The sequence below is a fragment of the Bacillus rossius genome, chromosome 1 (assembly GCF_032445375.1).
Source record: "Bacillus rossius redtenbacheri isolate Brsri chromosome 1, Brsri_v3, whole genome shotgun sequence".
Taxonomy (NCBI): Eukaryota; Metazoa; Arthropoda; class Insecta; order Phasmatodea; family Bacillidae; genus Bacillus; species Bacillus rossius.
In genome coordinates this window covers 82,393,955-82,410,062 of record NC_086330.1, presented here as the reverse complement: position 1 = coordinate 82,410,062, position 16,108 = coordinate 82,393,955, and the positions used below count along the sequence as shown (strand labels likewise).

Sequence of the window (16,108 nt, the reverse complement as noted above, 5' to 3'; positions counted from 1 at the left end):
GCTGCCACCAGGGACTACTCCCAACCAACCAGGGACTACTCAGCTGCCACCAGGGACTACTCAGCTGCTACCAGGGACTACTTGGCCGCCACCAGGGACTACTCACAGCCATTAGGGACTACTCACAGCCACCAGGGACTACTCAGCTGCCACCAGGGACTACTCACAGCCACCAGGGAGTACTCAGCTGCCACCAGGGACTACTCACAGCCATTAGGGACTACCCGCAACCACCAGGGACTACTCAGCTGCCACCAGGGACTACTCAGCTGCCACCAGGGACTACTTGGCCGCCACCATGGACTATTTGGTAGACACCAGGGACTACTCGGCAGCTGCCAGGGTCATGTTCTCACCACTTGGCTGGGCAGGTTATGCTCCACGATCGTCTTGGTGACGTCCTCCTGAGACTGGAACTCGCACTTGACGTGCGCCGGAGGGAAGCGGCCGTTCCCGTCGATGTCGATCAGGTAGACGTCGGGCTTGGTGTATCCAAGCTGAGCGAGCTCCTCACACGTCTTGCGGAACTTGGCTGGAAAAGAGTGCTTTCTTTGTAGTTCCTAGAGGTCTAACATTTAGGGTACAGACTTAATTTACAGTAGCCACCAATAAATTTCAAGATATTTGGGTAAGTATCTGTCTTTATTATGATCAAATCAGTTTTCAGCCCGAAAACCTTCTGAAGATTACAGCTTTCACGAACCTACTATTCTGTTGTTTCAATTGAAGTTGAATCATGTTTTTTTTGTCAAACTATGTTCTTACAGGTAGAATGCCATCCTGCGAAAAAATCACATCTATTAGTACACTTTTGATTGCTACATTCATTATGTTCCACAAATAATTTATTAATTATATTGCTGTGACACCACAATTAATTTTTTGTAGGCAATTTAAAAACATAATACTCAGTGGATAGTGCAAAACAAAGATGAACACCTGCACCAAACTTACATAGATACTTTAGTCTTGTAAAATAATGCCTGTAAATCTTAATTTATTTTTTGGTTGCCATGTGTTTAGTAAGTACAATCTGTGTACCATAAAATAAATAAATTAATTAATTAATAAAATAAATACATAAAAATAACTGATATTATCTCATTTGCTTATATCCACACAATATCGCTGAAATTTTTCGATTTTCAAAAGTGATTATCACGTGCAAAGAATTTAGGTTTCTGTTTCCAAACATAATTAAGTATATTTTTGAATCTGTGAGGTCAGATGGAGTCTCGGGAAGGCACGGGGGAACCGAGGGTCGCCTCACCGAAGTGGCAGTTGTTGCCGATGTAGCCAGTGCCCGTGCAGTCGCACACGACTCGCTCGTCCCTCACAGAGCACTTGCCGCCGTGCTCGCACGCGTTGGGGCGCACACACGGATCGACCAGCTGGCAGTCGTCCAGTGACACCACGCCCACCGTGTGGTTCAGGCGCACCAACGAGCGCGGCTCCAGGAACTGCCCGTTGATGTAGATCTCGCGCATGCAGCCCACCAGGCCTGCCAACACCACAACAACAACAAACTCTGAACAATTTCATCACAGACCTGAAGGTCATATTTCATCTATCAATAAAGTGAATGGTCTTTAATCAGGCACGCCGATGTCGGATTAGTGATGTTGCCAGATTATCGCACTTCAACATAACATTAACAGGAATCAAAGAAATATTAATATGCAGTACCATGGTAAAATCATTACAGAAATGTACCCATGACATATGAAATGTTAATTCCTATAAAAAAAACACAGAACTTAAATGAAAACCTACAGTAACCTCTCAGTGAACTATAAACTCTTGTAGTACAGTAATTACAAGGTCAGCAGCTAAAATCAACCTGAAAAGAACCTGAACATGTGCGGCTAAATTATTGCTGGATTGCAGAATGTGCCGAAACACAGATTAAAGACTACAGTAGAACCCTGTTATAATGAATCTGAAGGGAGTAGTTTATATGTTCACTATAGAGGGGAAACTTTATATCTGGGAAAACATTTATATTGGCAATACATACTCAAAAGCATAATCTTAACTACACATAGGCCTAAGCCAAGAAAAGAACGAATGATAATACTCAAAGCAACAGTTTTATGAGCAAATTCAGATATTATTTTTAATACACTACATGTACAAACTTTCTATTAATGGTTCTTCGAAATCGGCGTATTTTCCTTTTTTCAGGCGTTTAATACTCTGTGACGTATTCGCAGCTTGAGAAAGAAGATTGTTCAGCTTGTTTAATATTGTACTTAATGTGGATGTTGCAATTCCCAGTTCCTTTGATATTAAGGTGGGTCTACACTGTGTAACAAAACAAGTTATAAAATGTTATATTACAAAGTTATACAACATGTTACAAAATGAAAAGAATGAAAATTATATTACAAGTTACACAACAAAGTTATATAACTTGTTATGAAAACGTGAAGAAAAATGTTATATAACACCATGTTTTATAACAAAATAAGTGTTATAAAACAAGTTATATGTTTCCCATGCAGTGTCGGTAAAGATCAAAGGAAGTTAAATAACTTGTTGTATAACATGTTGGCCGTTTGTCCACACTGGTATACATATTTAAAAACATGTAACATGTTATGAAACAAGTTGTATTACTTGTTATATAACTTATTATATAACTTGTTATGTAACATGTTATGAAACAAGTTGTATAACTTGTTGTATAACATGTTACAAATATAACATGTTTTTGTTATATAGTGTAGACCCACCTTTAACACGTGCGGGACAGTGGGGTTGGAGTCTACCTTTTTAATAATGTCCAGTTTATCTCGCACAGATAATGCCTTACGTTTTTTAACGCGTTTTTCACCCTTTTTTTATGTACGTATTTCTTATTGAAGCACATTTGCAGCTTAATAACACAAAATTATTTTTACCGTCAAAAGTAAATAAACGAAAAATAACAAGTCTGGCGCATCAAAGATCACTACGTATCATTTAGTATCGCAGTTGCTAAAGCTGGAACGAAAATTTCTTACTTTCTATGGAAAAATTTAGTCCACAGAGTTCTATCTAGTGGTAGTCTTACGAACCTTACTCGATCAAAATGTCCGAAACGTGAACGATAAAAATGAGACGTAAAAATATTGAATTTGCTGCTATAATGTACATACGTATTTGTGTAATTTATGTTTAATATTGATAACTTATTAAATGTACACGCGTTCGCCCATTCTTTAACTATGCAGGGAAAACTTTTTTTATTTTCACCAAACTGAGCACCATTTCTGGCTATACGTAGCCTACCGAGGCCACTCGATTACGACTTGTTTATAATATGAACAGTGGACAATCAAGTAGCATATTGTGGAGAAAAACGTTAATGTGATCCAGAATAGACGTTTTGTGAAAATACTTGTAATTATATGAAAATATTTGAGATAAATGTGCATTATGTCGGCAAAATTTGTTCGTGGTACACGGGAAAACGTATCAACATTGACAAAAGTTGTGCGCTATATCCAATAAATTAATACATAACCTCACATCATTTTGCCGGGACCGAGACGGAAATTCACAATAAACGGGAATTCATTATAGGCGGGTTCACTATAAACGGGTTCTACTGTATTTGCTGTATGAGTCGTTCGGGGGTAATAAGTATGATGCCTTAGTCATCACAATAAATGAGGGCCCTAGATCAGTCATTATCTTGATCCATGATAGTACGAATATTACACACACACCTACACTTGTTTTTTTGTCTATTGGTGATTTAATTCGTTGCATAAAAAAATTTTCCCCTGCTTAAATGTATTTTATTTTGTCAAGGAGAACAAAACAGATACAATGTAAGGAACGAATCAATTCTCTCCTGTTGGCAGTTCTATTGTGTAACCAACCAGCAGCTAACGGAACATCAGTAAATTAAGGAAGCATCCCTCCCTAAACTGAAGCCAGTAAAACTTGCAACAAATACAGTCAGCCGAGGCTTTGCTGCTGTGCGGTCACCCAGTCACCTGTAAAAAAAAAAGGAGTAAAGAGTCTGAAAAAAATTGAAACTTCCAGGTGTTTTTTTGGTCTGGAGCAATAAAGTCTAAACCGGTTGGAAACTTGCACGTTCACCCCACACATGTTTTTGCGTGCAACCCCTGCTCAGGGCCTCACCGGTGGTGAGGTGAGTCCCGGTGCCGACGAAGATCCTGTCGCCGACCTCGAACTCCAGGCCGAACATCTGCGAGGCGCTGTGCCGCAGGTCCACCGTCAGCCGCACCTCGCCGTCCAGGTAGCTCAGCTCCACCGAGTGCCAGCCCGCGCGGCTGTTGAACTTCACCGCCGTGACGTGCGTCACGTTGTTGGTGCTGTTGGGCACCAGCTCGAAGCGAATCTCCCCCGCCGCCACGCGCACCTGCGGTGGACACAGGGCCGGTGCAAGGTAAAATTGGCGCCCTAGGCGAAAAACCTTAATGCCCCCCCCCCCCCTCCCCCCGGACACCCCAAAAAAAATTTTCCTTGCTTTAAAATACATCACGTAAGCCTAAGATTTTGTCAACAATGAAATGTAAGCAGGCTTGTTTTTTTTTTTTTTACTTTTTTACTTATTACAAATCACAAAGAGGTCACCGTGGACTTCAAATAATTACTTATATCAATATAAACATTCCGAACTGTTACAAAAATCAATTTTCATCTAGTTTCAATAATCGTTAAACATATTATATCAGATGCTATGTGTCGTGCTGCGCCGCCCCCCAGCTACTTGGCACCCTAGGCAGTTGCCTAGTTCGCCTGTATGGACGCGCCGGCCCTGGGCGGACATCAGGACACTGGTGACTTTGTGTAGATACCGAAGAGACGCTCAGTTAAACAATTTCACTTTATCAGACTGAAAAAATTTATATAATTTTTAGAAAGGTCAAAACACTGATTTTATGTAATTATAGTTTTCATTTCAAAACCTATTATATATAAAGCAAAGTCCTGACTCCAGAGCTTAAAAATAAATTCAATAACTTTTTGACATCTCACGAAAAACTGACGTTATGACTTAACACCAAAGACTGTATTCAGTTTCTTCCGCAGTAACCTCACGTACCAGGTCCCGGAGTCTATTATAAAATAAACTTATAGTTTAAAAAAAAAAAAACACTCTTATCGTTGAAAGAACTGAAAATTAAAAAAATAAAGTTTAAATTAAAGTTTTTACCCCAACCATCAAATAATGCACCACAACTCTGTATAACTAAAACTGTGGGATGTTTGATATTTGTCTTCAATTTTATATCAGTTATAACAATATGATTTAAAACAGATTTTCTATCAATAATTTTAGGATGTAGACAATATAAAAATGTTATGATATAATCATTACAAAAATGTTGGGATATAGTCATTTTAAAAATGAATACATATATGATCTTAATAAAAATAATGAACTTATAATTAAGATATGGGGTGCTTCAGGATGCAAATCTGTAGGATTCGCAAGTGGGGCCTCCTGGAAATTTTACAGGGGGGTGGGGGCCGCAGGGCCTGAGAATTTAGCACGTGGGGTTATTCAACACGTCATATCTGGATGCAGTGCCCGTATGCTGTACACTGCCCATTTGGCCTACATGCATGGTCGGGTCGGAAACACTCCAAATTGAAAAAGCATTGATTTTTTAAATTTTCAAAATTTTGAGTCTTTGAACTTCAAACCTCTCTCCCCGTTAGGGGCACAGTCGACCCCAGGGAATTCCCACCATGGCCCGACCTCATTGATACACAAAAAGCATGGTTATTACCCATAGCTCGAAATTAGGTTTTTATAACTATCTGAACCCCCCCCCCCCCCCCCCCCCTCACTAAGTACCACATATCAATAAGGTCTTAAGTTATAAAAATATTCTATTGTCAACGCATTTGGACATTGAAAAGTGGGTCAATATTTGAATGGAAATATTATATAACAGTCCATTCATTCATACATACAGGTCAAGCTAATAAAAGTGTGGCAAAAAGAGAGAAAGGACTTCATATTAAGTTCCAGTTCCAGTGACTAGATGCATAGTTTCTAGTAGTCATAGCTAAGGAAAAAACGTACAAACAACACAGCAGGAATATGGCCGATCGTAGAGTTAGCAACAATTGAAAGTTAAAGGCGCTGAAATATGAAAAGCACAAAAATCAACATAAAAGTTCTGAATTCAGTAATGTTTATGATCTGTGGTAATTGGCACATTTTTAGGGATAATAATGTATATATATTTGAGTATAAATGATTACAGGTAGTGAAATTTGGAAGAATCATTAGGTAGCAAGCTAGAACGCAAAACCGTCATACTCTTGCACAGCTTTCATGATTGAACCAAAGTTATTTGGACACACCTCTCTGGAGACATTGAAACAACCCTGCCCACCTAGGAGATAAGTAAGTGAATCAGGTATAGTGCCTATTAATAACAGCAAAAAGGGTTCACCTTAGAAATCAACCATTTGAAAAGGAAACATTTGTAGAGCAAACATAGATAAGGCTTTGAATTTCAGCCTGAAGCCAAACGAAATCACGAAATCATGCCAACTTATACTCTTACTGCAACTGAGATTATAAAAACCGTACAGGCTGCGCACCTCCCAGTAGCCGGAGCCGAAGGACGTGGTCACATTGCTCGACATGAGCACTGCAGTGCTGCGGTTGGTCTTGAAGTCGAAGCGCAGCGAGAAGTTGCTTCGGCTGCGCGACGGCCACCAGATGTAGGAAGAGGGGAAGGCGAAGGTCACGGGGATGACCTCCACGTCCGCGTCGTAGAACTCCGGCTGCAGCACGCCGTGGTACAGCACCTGCGGCCCACCGCGCTTCAGCTCGTACAGCACCGACACGTCGTTGAAGAACACGTACTTCATGCAGCCGGCGAAGTTGTTGCTGGACACCAGGCCTGGAACAAGAACCACCGGTCTCTGTCGTCGCACGGCTGAGTGTGACATCTCTCAGGCCACCCACGACCATCCCACACTGTCATTGTCACACAAATGTTCATGGAACACATGACTGTGGTTAACTATGGACTATGGTTAATAACCGTCTGTGCATGGGTCATCCAAGGGCAGCTCCAAGAGATTTTTCGGGAGGGGCTATTGTACAAAGGAATGATGCAGTTGCAGAACATGATATTAAAAAGTCAGAGAGTGCCCTTGGAATATTTATAAATGTATGATTTCAAATTACTGAATTTAAAGTAAACCTTAATATACCCTCCAAAATAAAATAAAAAAGTAAAATTATGGCTCAGGAGAGGTTTGGTTAATGCTGCCTTGTAAACTTATCACTAGGGATGAGGCAATCAAATCCTCAAAACCTCAAATACTATCAAATCCTTGAAATTCAAAGGATTCAATATTCAAAGAAAATATTTGAAAAATATATATATATATATATATATTCCTGATAACCTCTGAAGTTTACTAGGTCAGTTTTTTCTCTTTATACCTATCCTGTTACCACTTCCCATGATATAAAACTTTTAGCATGTAATTATATAAATAAAAATAAAATTAATATTTATTCTAGAAACTTAGTTCATGAATAAAACATTTAAAGAGTTCAATGTTTTAATTTTTTAATACCTTTGTTAAAATTGTTTATTTCTTATTTGTTTATTTTATTTTGTACCCTTGAGACCTTGATCCAGATTCAAAAGGTTTACTGAAGTGCTCTTTGGAATTCAAATTCAAGATTCAGATTAGAGCAGATCGGGATTTGACCCATCACTACCTATTACAAAACTTTTCTCTTGTTCTTCCACTCAGTGGAAAGACAGAAATTTAACTCTTATAAAAAATGTGTGCGCGGAGACCATGCATGACAGAAAAAAAACTTCTTGCTTATTGTATTATTAGGAATAGGGAACATAATTCTCTTTGGATGAGGACACAGTGCTAAATTATTCAAGTATGTATGCAATTTTGCAATAATGCAAGTGTGCGAGAGTAAAGTTTGTAAGTATACAAATGTGCAAGTGTACGAGTGTGCTGTGTCAATTCTACCTCCCCCACCATCTCCTCTTCTACAGGTTACCCTACCACATACCTAACTGTTCCCCTCATGTGATTGGAATTTTTGTAATGCTAAAAAATTGTAGCCTCCTCAGCAAAAAGTTTCACTTCAATATTGTTTATTAATTTTCCTGCCATCACTTATCACTAGAGTCCCGTAAAAATGGTTTTATTTTTCCTTAAATTTCGTTTTGAAAAAATCAAATTTCGGTTTTATTTCGCTGTTTTGGTTTTTCATGTTTACTTTAACTTTTGAGAATGGTTTTATGACCTACAAGTTTTGCTTGGCTAAATAATAGTGGCACGGCGTATACTCGTATACTGCACTCTAAAGTCAACACTATTGGCAAATAAAAATTGTAGGCTTGAAACAGCTCGGCACGGCCCGGTGCCGCCTAGCGCGCTGCCTCGGCACGGCCCGGTGTCGCCTAGCGCGCTGTCTCGGCACGGCCCGGTGTCGCCTAGCGCGCTGCCTCGGCACGGCCCGGTGTCGCCTAGCGCGCTGCCTCGGCACGGCATGTCTCAACTTAGTATTCTTTTAATATTTCTTGCTGCTGTTCTTTGTCCCGTTGACGCCGTATTCACTTGCTCTGCGGTCATATTGCATTTGCTGAGAAGTGTAGTTACGGCAGTTAAAGGTCACTGATTTTGCTTATCAATCGGCGTAGTGCCATGTGTTCATGTTTACGAGTAGTTGAGGTGTAAAATTAACGAAAAAAAGTGTACCCGTATGTATTCGTTACTATAACAATTAGTACTCGTTACTATCGTGTCGCTACGTTACTCGTTACTTCTGATACCGCATAACATGCAATGTTATGTTGCAGCAACGAATCGAGTCGTATTGCGTACGCGTACAGTATGACGTCACGTAAATAATAATAAATAGAATATAAACAATTAACAATATTTGATAATTAACAGTTTTTGTTAACCAAGAAACAATTAAATCTCATTAGAGCGGTTTTATTATATTATCTCTTTTAAGATAAAAACAACAAAAAACGTGAAAATACGCGATAATAAATAACAAAAAACATACATATTTCTAATTTGTAAAAAATACTTTCTTATAAACAGTAAAAAACTTGGACGACAAATTTCCATATTATACTTAATAAACAAACATCGTTCTTTGTAACGTAAATTCATCGAATATGCGCGCGCATGCGTAAAACATATGAAAAATGCGAGTAACGAAATCCAGCCGTGTGTAACGTTTCGTTACTCGATACTAGATGGCGCACCCGTTACTCAGTCAGTACCGAATACATACGGTTTGCTACACCTACAGCTCTAACGAGTAGGTTGCCAAGCCAGTCAAACGTAGTTGAAAGCATGAGGTTGTTAACTGTTCAACATGAAAGGAAGAATTAAAATTTTATATTTCTCTACAAGATTAATGTGTAAATACAGCGGGTTGAAAATCATGGCAGCTATATTGTGTTGAAAACATCGCCGGTATTTTTTATTAACTTTGTGTTGATGCTCAGGTACATTTTTCTCTTTTTAATTAGTTTATGATTGCAATTACTGCTTTCGTTTCAAATTTTAATGATTACGTGACGGGAATACTGTAAATCATTATTTACTTTCATTACTACAAAGTAGTGATGGGCAGAACGGATCTTTTGACCGAATCGGTTCTTTTGGATCAGTACCGTGAGATGATTCGTTCATCTCGGTCAATTCGTTCTTTTCTGTGTATGGGATCTGGCTCTTTTATCAGGTGTCGTAACTCGTTCATCCTTTAGAGTATTACGTACGTGTTTTTGTATTTGAATTTGAACATTGCTTTCCGTAGCCAGTGAATCACAGTTGCGTATATGAAACAAGATTATTTATATTTTATTACTTTTTAAGTTACAAATATTAATATATATGCTATTTACACTCTAGTGACAATAAAGTGTTTACATGTAGACCAACACATTTAGAGAAAAAAGACAAAAATTTAATACTACTGCAATTCAGTATGAAGAGAAACAAATTAAGTACATTAATTAACCCAAAAATGGTAAGTGTGAACATTTGTAGTTACTTTCCCTGTTATTTTTTAATTCATACGGTTTTTTTTTTGGTTTTTTTTTTTAGTTTTTTATTTCCAAATTTGTGTATGTGAATGTGAAAAAGCAATTTTAAACCACTACTTAACAGTTGACATTTTCAGGTATAGATACTTTTCATGTTACCCTATTTTATTTGATCAGTTATCGTTTGCTCTTGTGAACATGCGCACGCTGTGATTACTAATTCTTCAGACTCCTGACGTCATGAATCTTACGAACGAATCAGACCGGGCGCGTGACCGGTTCTCTCATCTCGTTCTCTCGTTCTCTCGTTCTCTCTGCGTTTTCGTTCTTCCGAATCTTTCAAGGTACCGGCTCTCAAAGAGCCGGTTCTTTACATCGCGAACGAATCGCAAGATTTTGTTCTCTCAAAGATTCGTTCTTTTTGAACGAATCGTTAACGAACGACCCATCACTACTACAAAGCGGCCATGTTGAAACTTAGAAAAATGGCGATGTGCCGTCAACGTCGTGTTTACTTGTTTTTCGCGATGTCTTGCATGGGTGGTCTAATTCATTATTATCAGTTTTATTTCTCGATGCTGTGCGATTTCGGTGTTTTGTCGCGAATTAAGGTAAATTGCGGTGTTATTTCGCGATATCGCGATTCGCGAAATTTACGTGTCTCTACTTATCACAGACATTATTCAGAGGCTACATAAGCCCCTTTAACACCCTTTGTCTCTTTGCCGGCCAACCCATTATGTTTAACTTCCTGCCATCGACGTACATGTAACTTGTGTGCAGCCTTTACCCGAGCATGTAACAGAAAGTGTCTCGTTCCCCCATTAAACCTAAATAATTATTAGTGTCTAGTTTATTTTTGCTTTTCCCAAGGACTATGTTATTAACATCTAAAGACTTGACTTGTATTTTATTCATTGGTCTCCAAGAGAACTTTGATGTTCTGAACACACCCCGGAGAAATGAGATATTCTCATACTTTTCTTAGTATTATATACAACCAATGTAAAGGATTCAAGTCAGTAAATATTATGTCCTAATTTCTTTTTAAGGTTTTTAAGGTTTTTTTTAAGGTCTTATACTTTTAGTGTCTGCAGCACAGTTTCTAAATAACTCACTGTCCAACCCAGTACATCATCATCACCTCTCGAGGCCGATTGCACCTGCACCCCAGGGACTTCACAAGTAAACTGATTCATGCTGCAGAGCTTTTTATCCATTGTATTTGTATGTCTTTGTAATGTTCATGTCAACTGCTGTGAAGCTTGTAAGAAAATACTTGACTTTTATTATGTATTTTTCTTCGAACTTGTGGGAATGCGTGGAGATCTAGAGGCATGTGAGACTCCGCAAGAGCGTGTCCGACGCTGAGAGTACACCAGATTGTTTGCACAAGGTACTACCTATCAGGATCATGTCTCGTTTTACCCATTTGGACTTCATCACGCCCTGAGTGGGGAGTTACTAGCTGGGTCCGCGTGCCCTTATAATACGGTGGCGCCCATATCAAAAGCTACGTCGACACAATCTCACCAACAAACAACTGGGCCCACATCAACACAATCGTAAAGTGACAAAGTCTCGAATATAAACCAATCTGGTTAAATCTCCCCGTTACTACAACTAATGAACAAAGTAAATGTTCTTGAAAGTCATATAATTAGTGTTGATGATATATTTGATGTTTTTCAAAATAAAACTAGACTGCCATTGCTTCTGCATTGTGTCTGCCCAAACAAAATATACAAAGTACTGCCCATTGAAGATGGCAAACAGACATAGGACAAGATAAAGACAATTTTTTTTTAATCAAAGCATTATAAACTTCAAATATAAATGTAATAATACAAATGTATCTTTAACATATAAAGGCATTTGCAGTCCACTTGAATGTAATTAAATAAAAATGTATAACCACACAAAATTCATCCGTTTTACTCGAGGGAGCAAGATGCTCTCAGGTCACTCATGTCATGGCCTCGATGCTTCTCCTCTCGAGGAAGAGTTGCAAGGGCAAGTCGTCTGCTTTTTTTTCAGCGCTATCTTCCACTCTGTGTTGTTCGTAATGTTCAACGTATTGTAAGTTTTAGGACAATGAATAACTTCAGATTCACATTACAAATTACAATGATGATCATATATTTATATCTCATGACATGTTGAACAAAGTAATTTTGTTAAAAAATGTATTTAATTACTACAGTTCATTAGTGTTGACGATCTTACGTTAAAACACATAAAGGCATAATTTGATTGATCACTCATTATTTGTGGCAGTTTCATATAGAGACGAATCTTAATTCAAAATAAATTGGATTTTTAAAGACCTCTGCTATTGTGCCAATTCAGTAAAGAAAAACCTCTTCACGTATGTGAGAGTTACAAACTCTTTTTTTACCTAGGTTCATATGCTCCTAGCTATTAAAACTCTTCAGGAGCAAAAGAGATGGCGAGAAAAACAAAACTTTTCATCTTGATCAAGGAAGCAATGTACACCAGAATGTGTTCGCGGTCAGCGATGCTCGAGCCATCTAGTTGGGAAGTGTTGGACGGTACCTCTCTTGGAGTGCATGTCCCGGCCGCCGCCGAAGTACACCTCCGGGTCGAGGTACAGGTGCTGGCCGGGGCCGGGAAGCTCCACCGTCTCCCACTCCTTGTCGAGCACGACCGTGACGTTGCCGTGCTGCTGCAGCACGGTGAGGTTGTGCCAGTGGTTGTCCGACACGCTCCGGCCGATGGTCACAGACACGGGCCCGTCGCCCAGGTCCAGCTCCACGAACACGCTCTCGTTCCTGATCGAGGCGGCCGCGTAGTGCCGCCCGTACGGCTCCCCGCTCGCGTAGAACAGCACCGAGTCGTCGAACCTCGTCTGCCATCACAAAGTCATCTCGTGCGCAACACGAACAACTGTAGAGCTAAGCGATCACACCCAACAAACATTTCATTTCTTTTAAAAATATCATTTTAGTTTTTTGAGTTCATAAGTATGACTTATTTGTTAGTGTAACATTAAAAAATCTTATAAATACATAATAAATATAGGGTTGTACGAGAATGAGATTTAGGCCTTGAGAAATTTTCGAGAAAGAAAATATTTTTCTCGCGAGAAACGAGACGAGAATGAGAAATTTTTAAATAATCAAGATTTACTGTAGATATCACTTTCAAAATATATTGTTCTGTACATAAAACTGTTGTTTATCATATAGAATGTCAATTTAGTTGCCTGTGCACAACTGACATGCACCACACGTTATGTAAGCCTACACTAAATTATAAATAAACATTCACTTACTTAGATAAAAGTCTAGTAGCTAACATGTTAATTGTGGTTCCATTGACTTATCGCCACTTTTTGTGTAATACTGCCACACTGATACGTCCACATCTTCCATTTTACCGTAAAATCAAAGTTTAATTTGAGAACAAAGTTTACTTCTGTTAAACTGTTATATTCCCGCAACACTTTTTTTTTCCACTTGGTCACGCCGCAGTTAAGAAAGAGATAAAGCAGTATTAGGAAATTATTCTCATATTCCTAATAACATTTTACAAGCGTCACATTATTTATCATACCCGCAGAGTAGCTCGCGTAAACGGGAAACACTGGTACTGTAATGAAAACAAAGAAATTTATACTAGGGAGGCTTTGGCGGTAACATTACTCGTGACGTCTTACGATTGAGTGAAACAAAGGTGGAAAAGGAAATGGGATAAACATACTATTTATTCTGCCTTTTAAACGGGTTTGAACACACACATTCACGTAATTTTACGTAATACATGGGCGTGAATTGTTCTGCGTTTTCAATCCATTCCTTTACATTCCAGTCCATTTAATAATCACATGACTTGCGCAGTCTTTTATTGGAATTGAAATAAGAAACGGAACAGTGAAGCAGACTCGGTCTGGCAGCATGACCACCATTCCCTTTTGTTCGTTAAAAAGTAAATTTTGTATTTTGCCGTAATATTCAACATTTCAGTATGCTATTAAACATTACCGAATAAAATATTATGACTAAATTAAAGGTAATGCTTTTAATAACTTTACCGTAATAATGTGTATGTAAACAAAACCAATTTTGTAGGTTAGGTTCGAACGTATTTTATTATGTATTACGCTTACGTAATTTAAAAATTAAATACGGCAGTTTTTCTTTTAGGATAAATTGGAATTTCATAAGACAGTGTTTATTCACGGTTTCGGTTATTGATAAAGGTTTTGGATGGTTGACTATCGGCTAGTCTAATATCTCTTAATGATTGCATCATGTTTGCTTTGTGTTCCACCAAATCATTTTTCGTTTAAACAGGCAGACGCGTTTGGTATTTTTAAAACATTTAAACTAAAATAATGGCAGTGTGTGTGTAATGTTCAACATATAAAAATACAACTATCAATATCAAATTTAGTTTCCATACCAAATTGAGTTGTTACCGGTACCAAAAAAAAAATTCTCGTTTTTTTCGAGAAATTATTTTTCTCGCTCGCTGTTCGAGAATGGAATATTTCTCGAAATTTTTCTCGAGGTTCGAGATCTCGCACAACACTATAAATATATAATTTTTGCCTATTCTGGTATTCTTCAAATTATAATTTAAAAACAAATTACCAAACAATTAATTTTTAAAACATAAATTAATATTAATTTTAAAAACAATTAAGAAATTTGTTATGTATGTTTGTGGTTAATGATTAAATTTTATTATTATATAAATTTAAATACTGTGGCCATAAAAATTAATAAATAATAGATGCATTTGTATATTACATCTTTTAATTCTCAGCTTATATCAATATAACATCTTGAAAACAATGGAATTTGTTATTCCTAAACACAAATGCTCTAATTTCTAAACCCAAGCATATATAACAGTGTGGCAACAATGGTTGATATAATCAGCAGTGGGTGTGAGACAAAATTAGTCTCTGGTGGACTACGGCCTGACTCACCTTAAAGAATAAGCTTATCCTATTAATGCTGGAGTGCACTCTGTCTCTCCAGTCATACACTCTGTACGAGACGTAAGTAGACCCCCGGAACGTAAGCACTGTTGCACCTGAAAAAAAAAAAAACATTCCGGGAATCAGAGAAACCCAACTAATGAATTGTTGGTTAATGCATAATAAATCTACTGGCTATAATTTGCTATCCTAGCTTTCAATATGTATGTTTTTAATATTCATGTTGTTTGGCTATTATTAATAATGTGGCTGGTCTTAGAAAAACTTAATCCAAAGGGAGGGGCATAAACATTTTTCTATCCAGGGAATATATTCTATTGATTAGAATTCTTATCCAATAATCACATTATCACTCCTTGAATATTATAAACCTGAGGTTGTGTGTGAAAATAAATAACTAAATGAAAGGGTGATACAAACTCTTTAAATTTATTGCAAAAATATTTTAAGCAATTTCATCTGTTAATTACTGTGACATGTTCATTAGTTTTAAATGTAAAATAATAATTTTAATGCATAAATTTTAATAATTTGTCTTAACTTATCTAATTTTGGGTTGATTGCAATTGTTCTTGAAATGGTACACATCAGTTTAAACATCAGTTTGATTAACAAAGGTTCAAGAATCCAATTACATTAACTAAATTAAAACATGACATGAAATCACAAGATCTCTGTGGATAAGCATAGCAAGACCAGCAGAAGCAGTAAACCAAGTTAAGGAACAGTGCAACGAAGCGTGACAGACAAAGGGGGACGGAGTGAACTCACTGTAGATGTCACACTGCTCCCCCTCGTACTCTCGCCCGAAACAATCGCACGAGTACGAGCTGTAGTGGTTCACGCAGTGACTGCCCACAAAGCAAAGGTTCTCGAAAGTCCGACACCTGCAACAAGCACAGACATGTTTTTTTTTTTTTTTTGCTTTTATTTTATATCGAAATTGATTTTGTACATGTGGTAGACTTCCGATCGTCAAGCGTTCAATGGTCTGGCACCAGCGACAAATGTACGGACTTAAGCAACTAAGTGAACATAAGATAAAATCCAATGCAGATAAGTGGTGGTTGGAAGCGCTCGGTGTGAACTGGGATTTGACAGGATG

General features: G+C 37.9%; 1 protein-coding gene across 11 annotated transcripts in view; it reads right to left on the bottom strand.

The window, feature by feature from the left end:
- The window catches only part of LOC134538563 (axotactin), a 227,927-nt gene that overhangs the window by 87,781 nt on the left and 124,038 nt on the right, over positions 1-16,108 (bottom strand). For all 11 annotated transcript variants that reach the window (XM_063379990.1, XM_063380013.1, XM_063380036.1 and 8 more), the window contains 7 exons: positions 15,775-15,890; positions 14,992-15,098; positions 12,591-12,903; positions 6,580-6,884; positions 4,135-4,375; positions 1,271-1,501; positions 357-532 (listed from right to left, as the gene is read on the bottom strand). In XM_063379990.1, the coding sequence (XP_063236060.1) occupies positions 357-532; positions 1,271-1,501; positions 4,135-4,375; positions 6,580-6,884; positions 12,591-12,903; positions 14,992-15,098; positions 15,775-15,890 (1,489 nt within the window). The remainder of the gene's footprint in view (positions 1-356; positions 533-1,270; positions 1,502-4,134; positions 4,376-6,579; positions 6,885-12,590; positions 12,904-14,991; positions 15,099-15,774; positions 15,891-16,108) is intronic.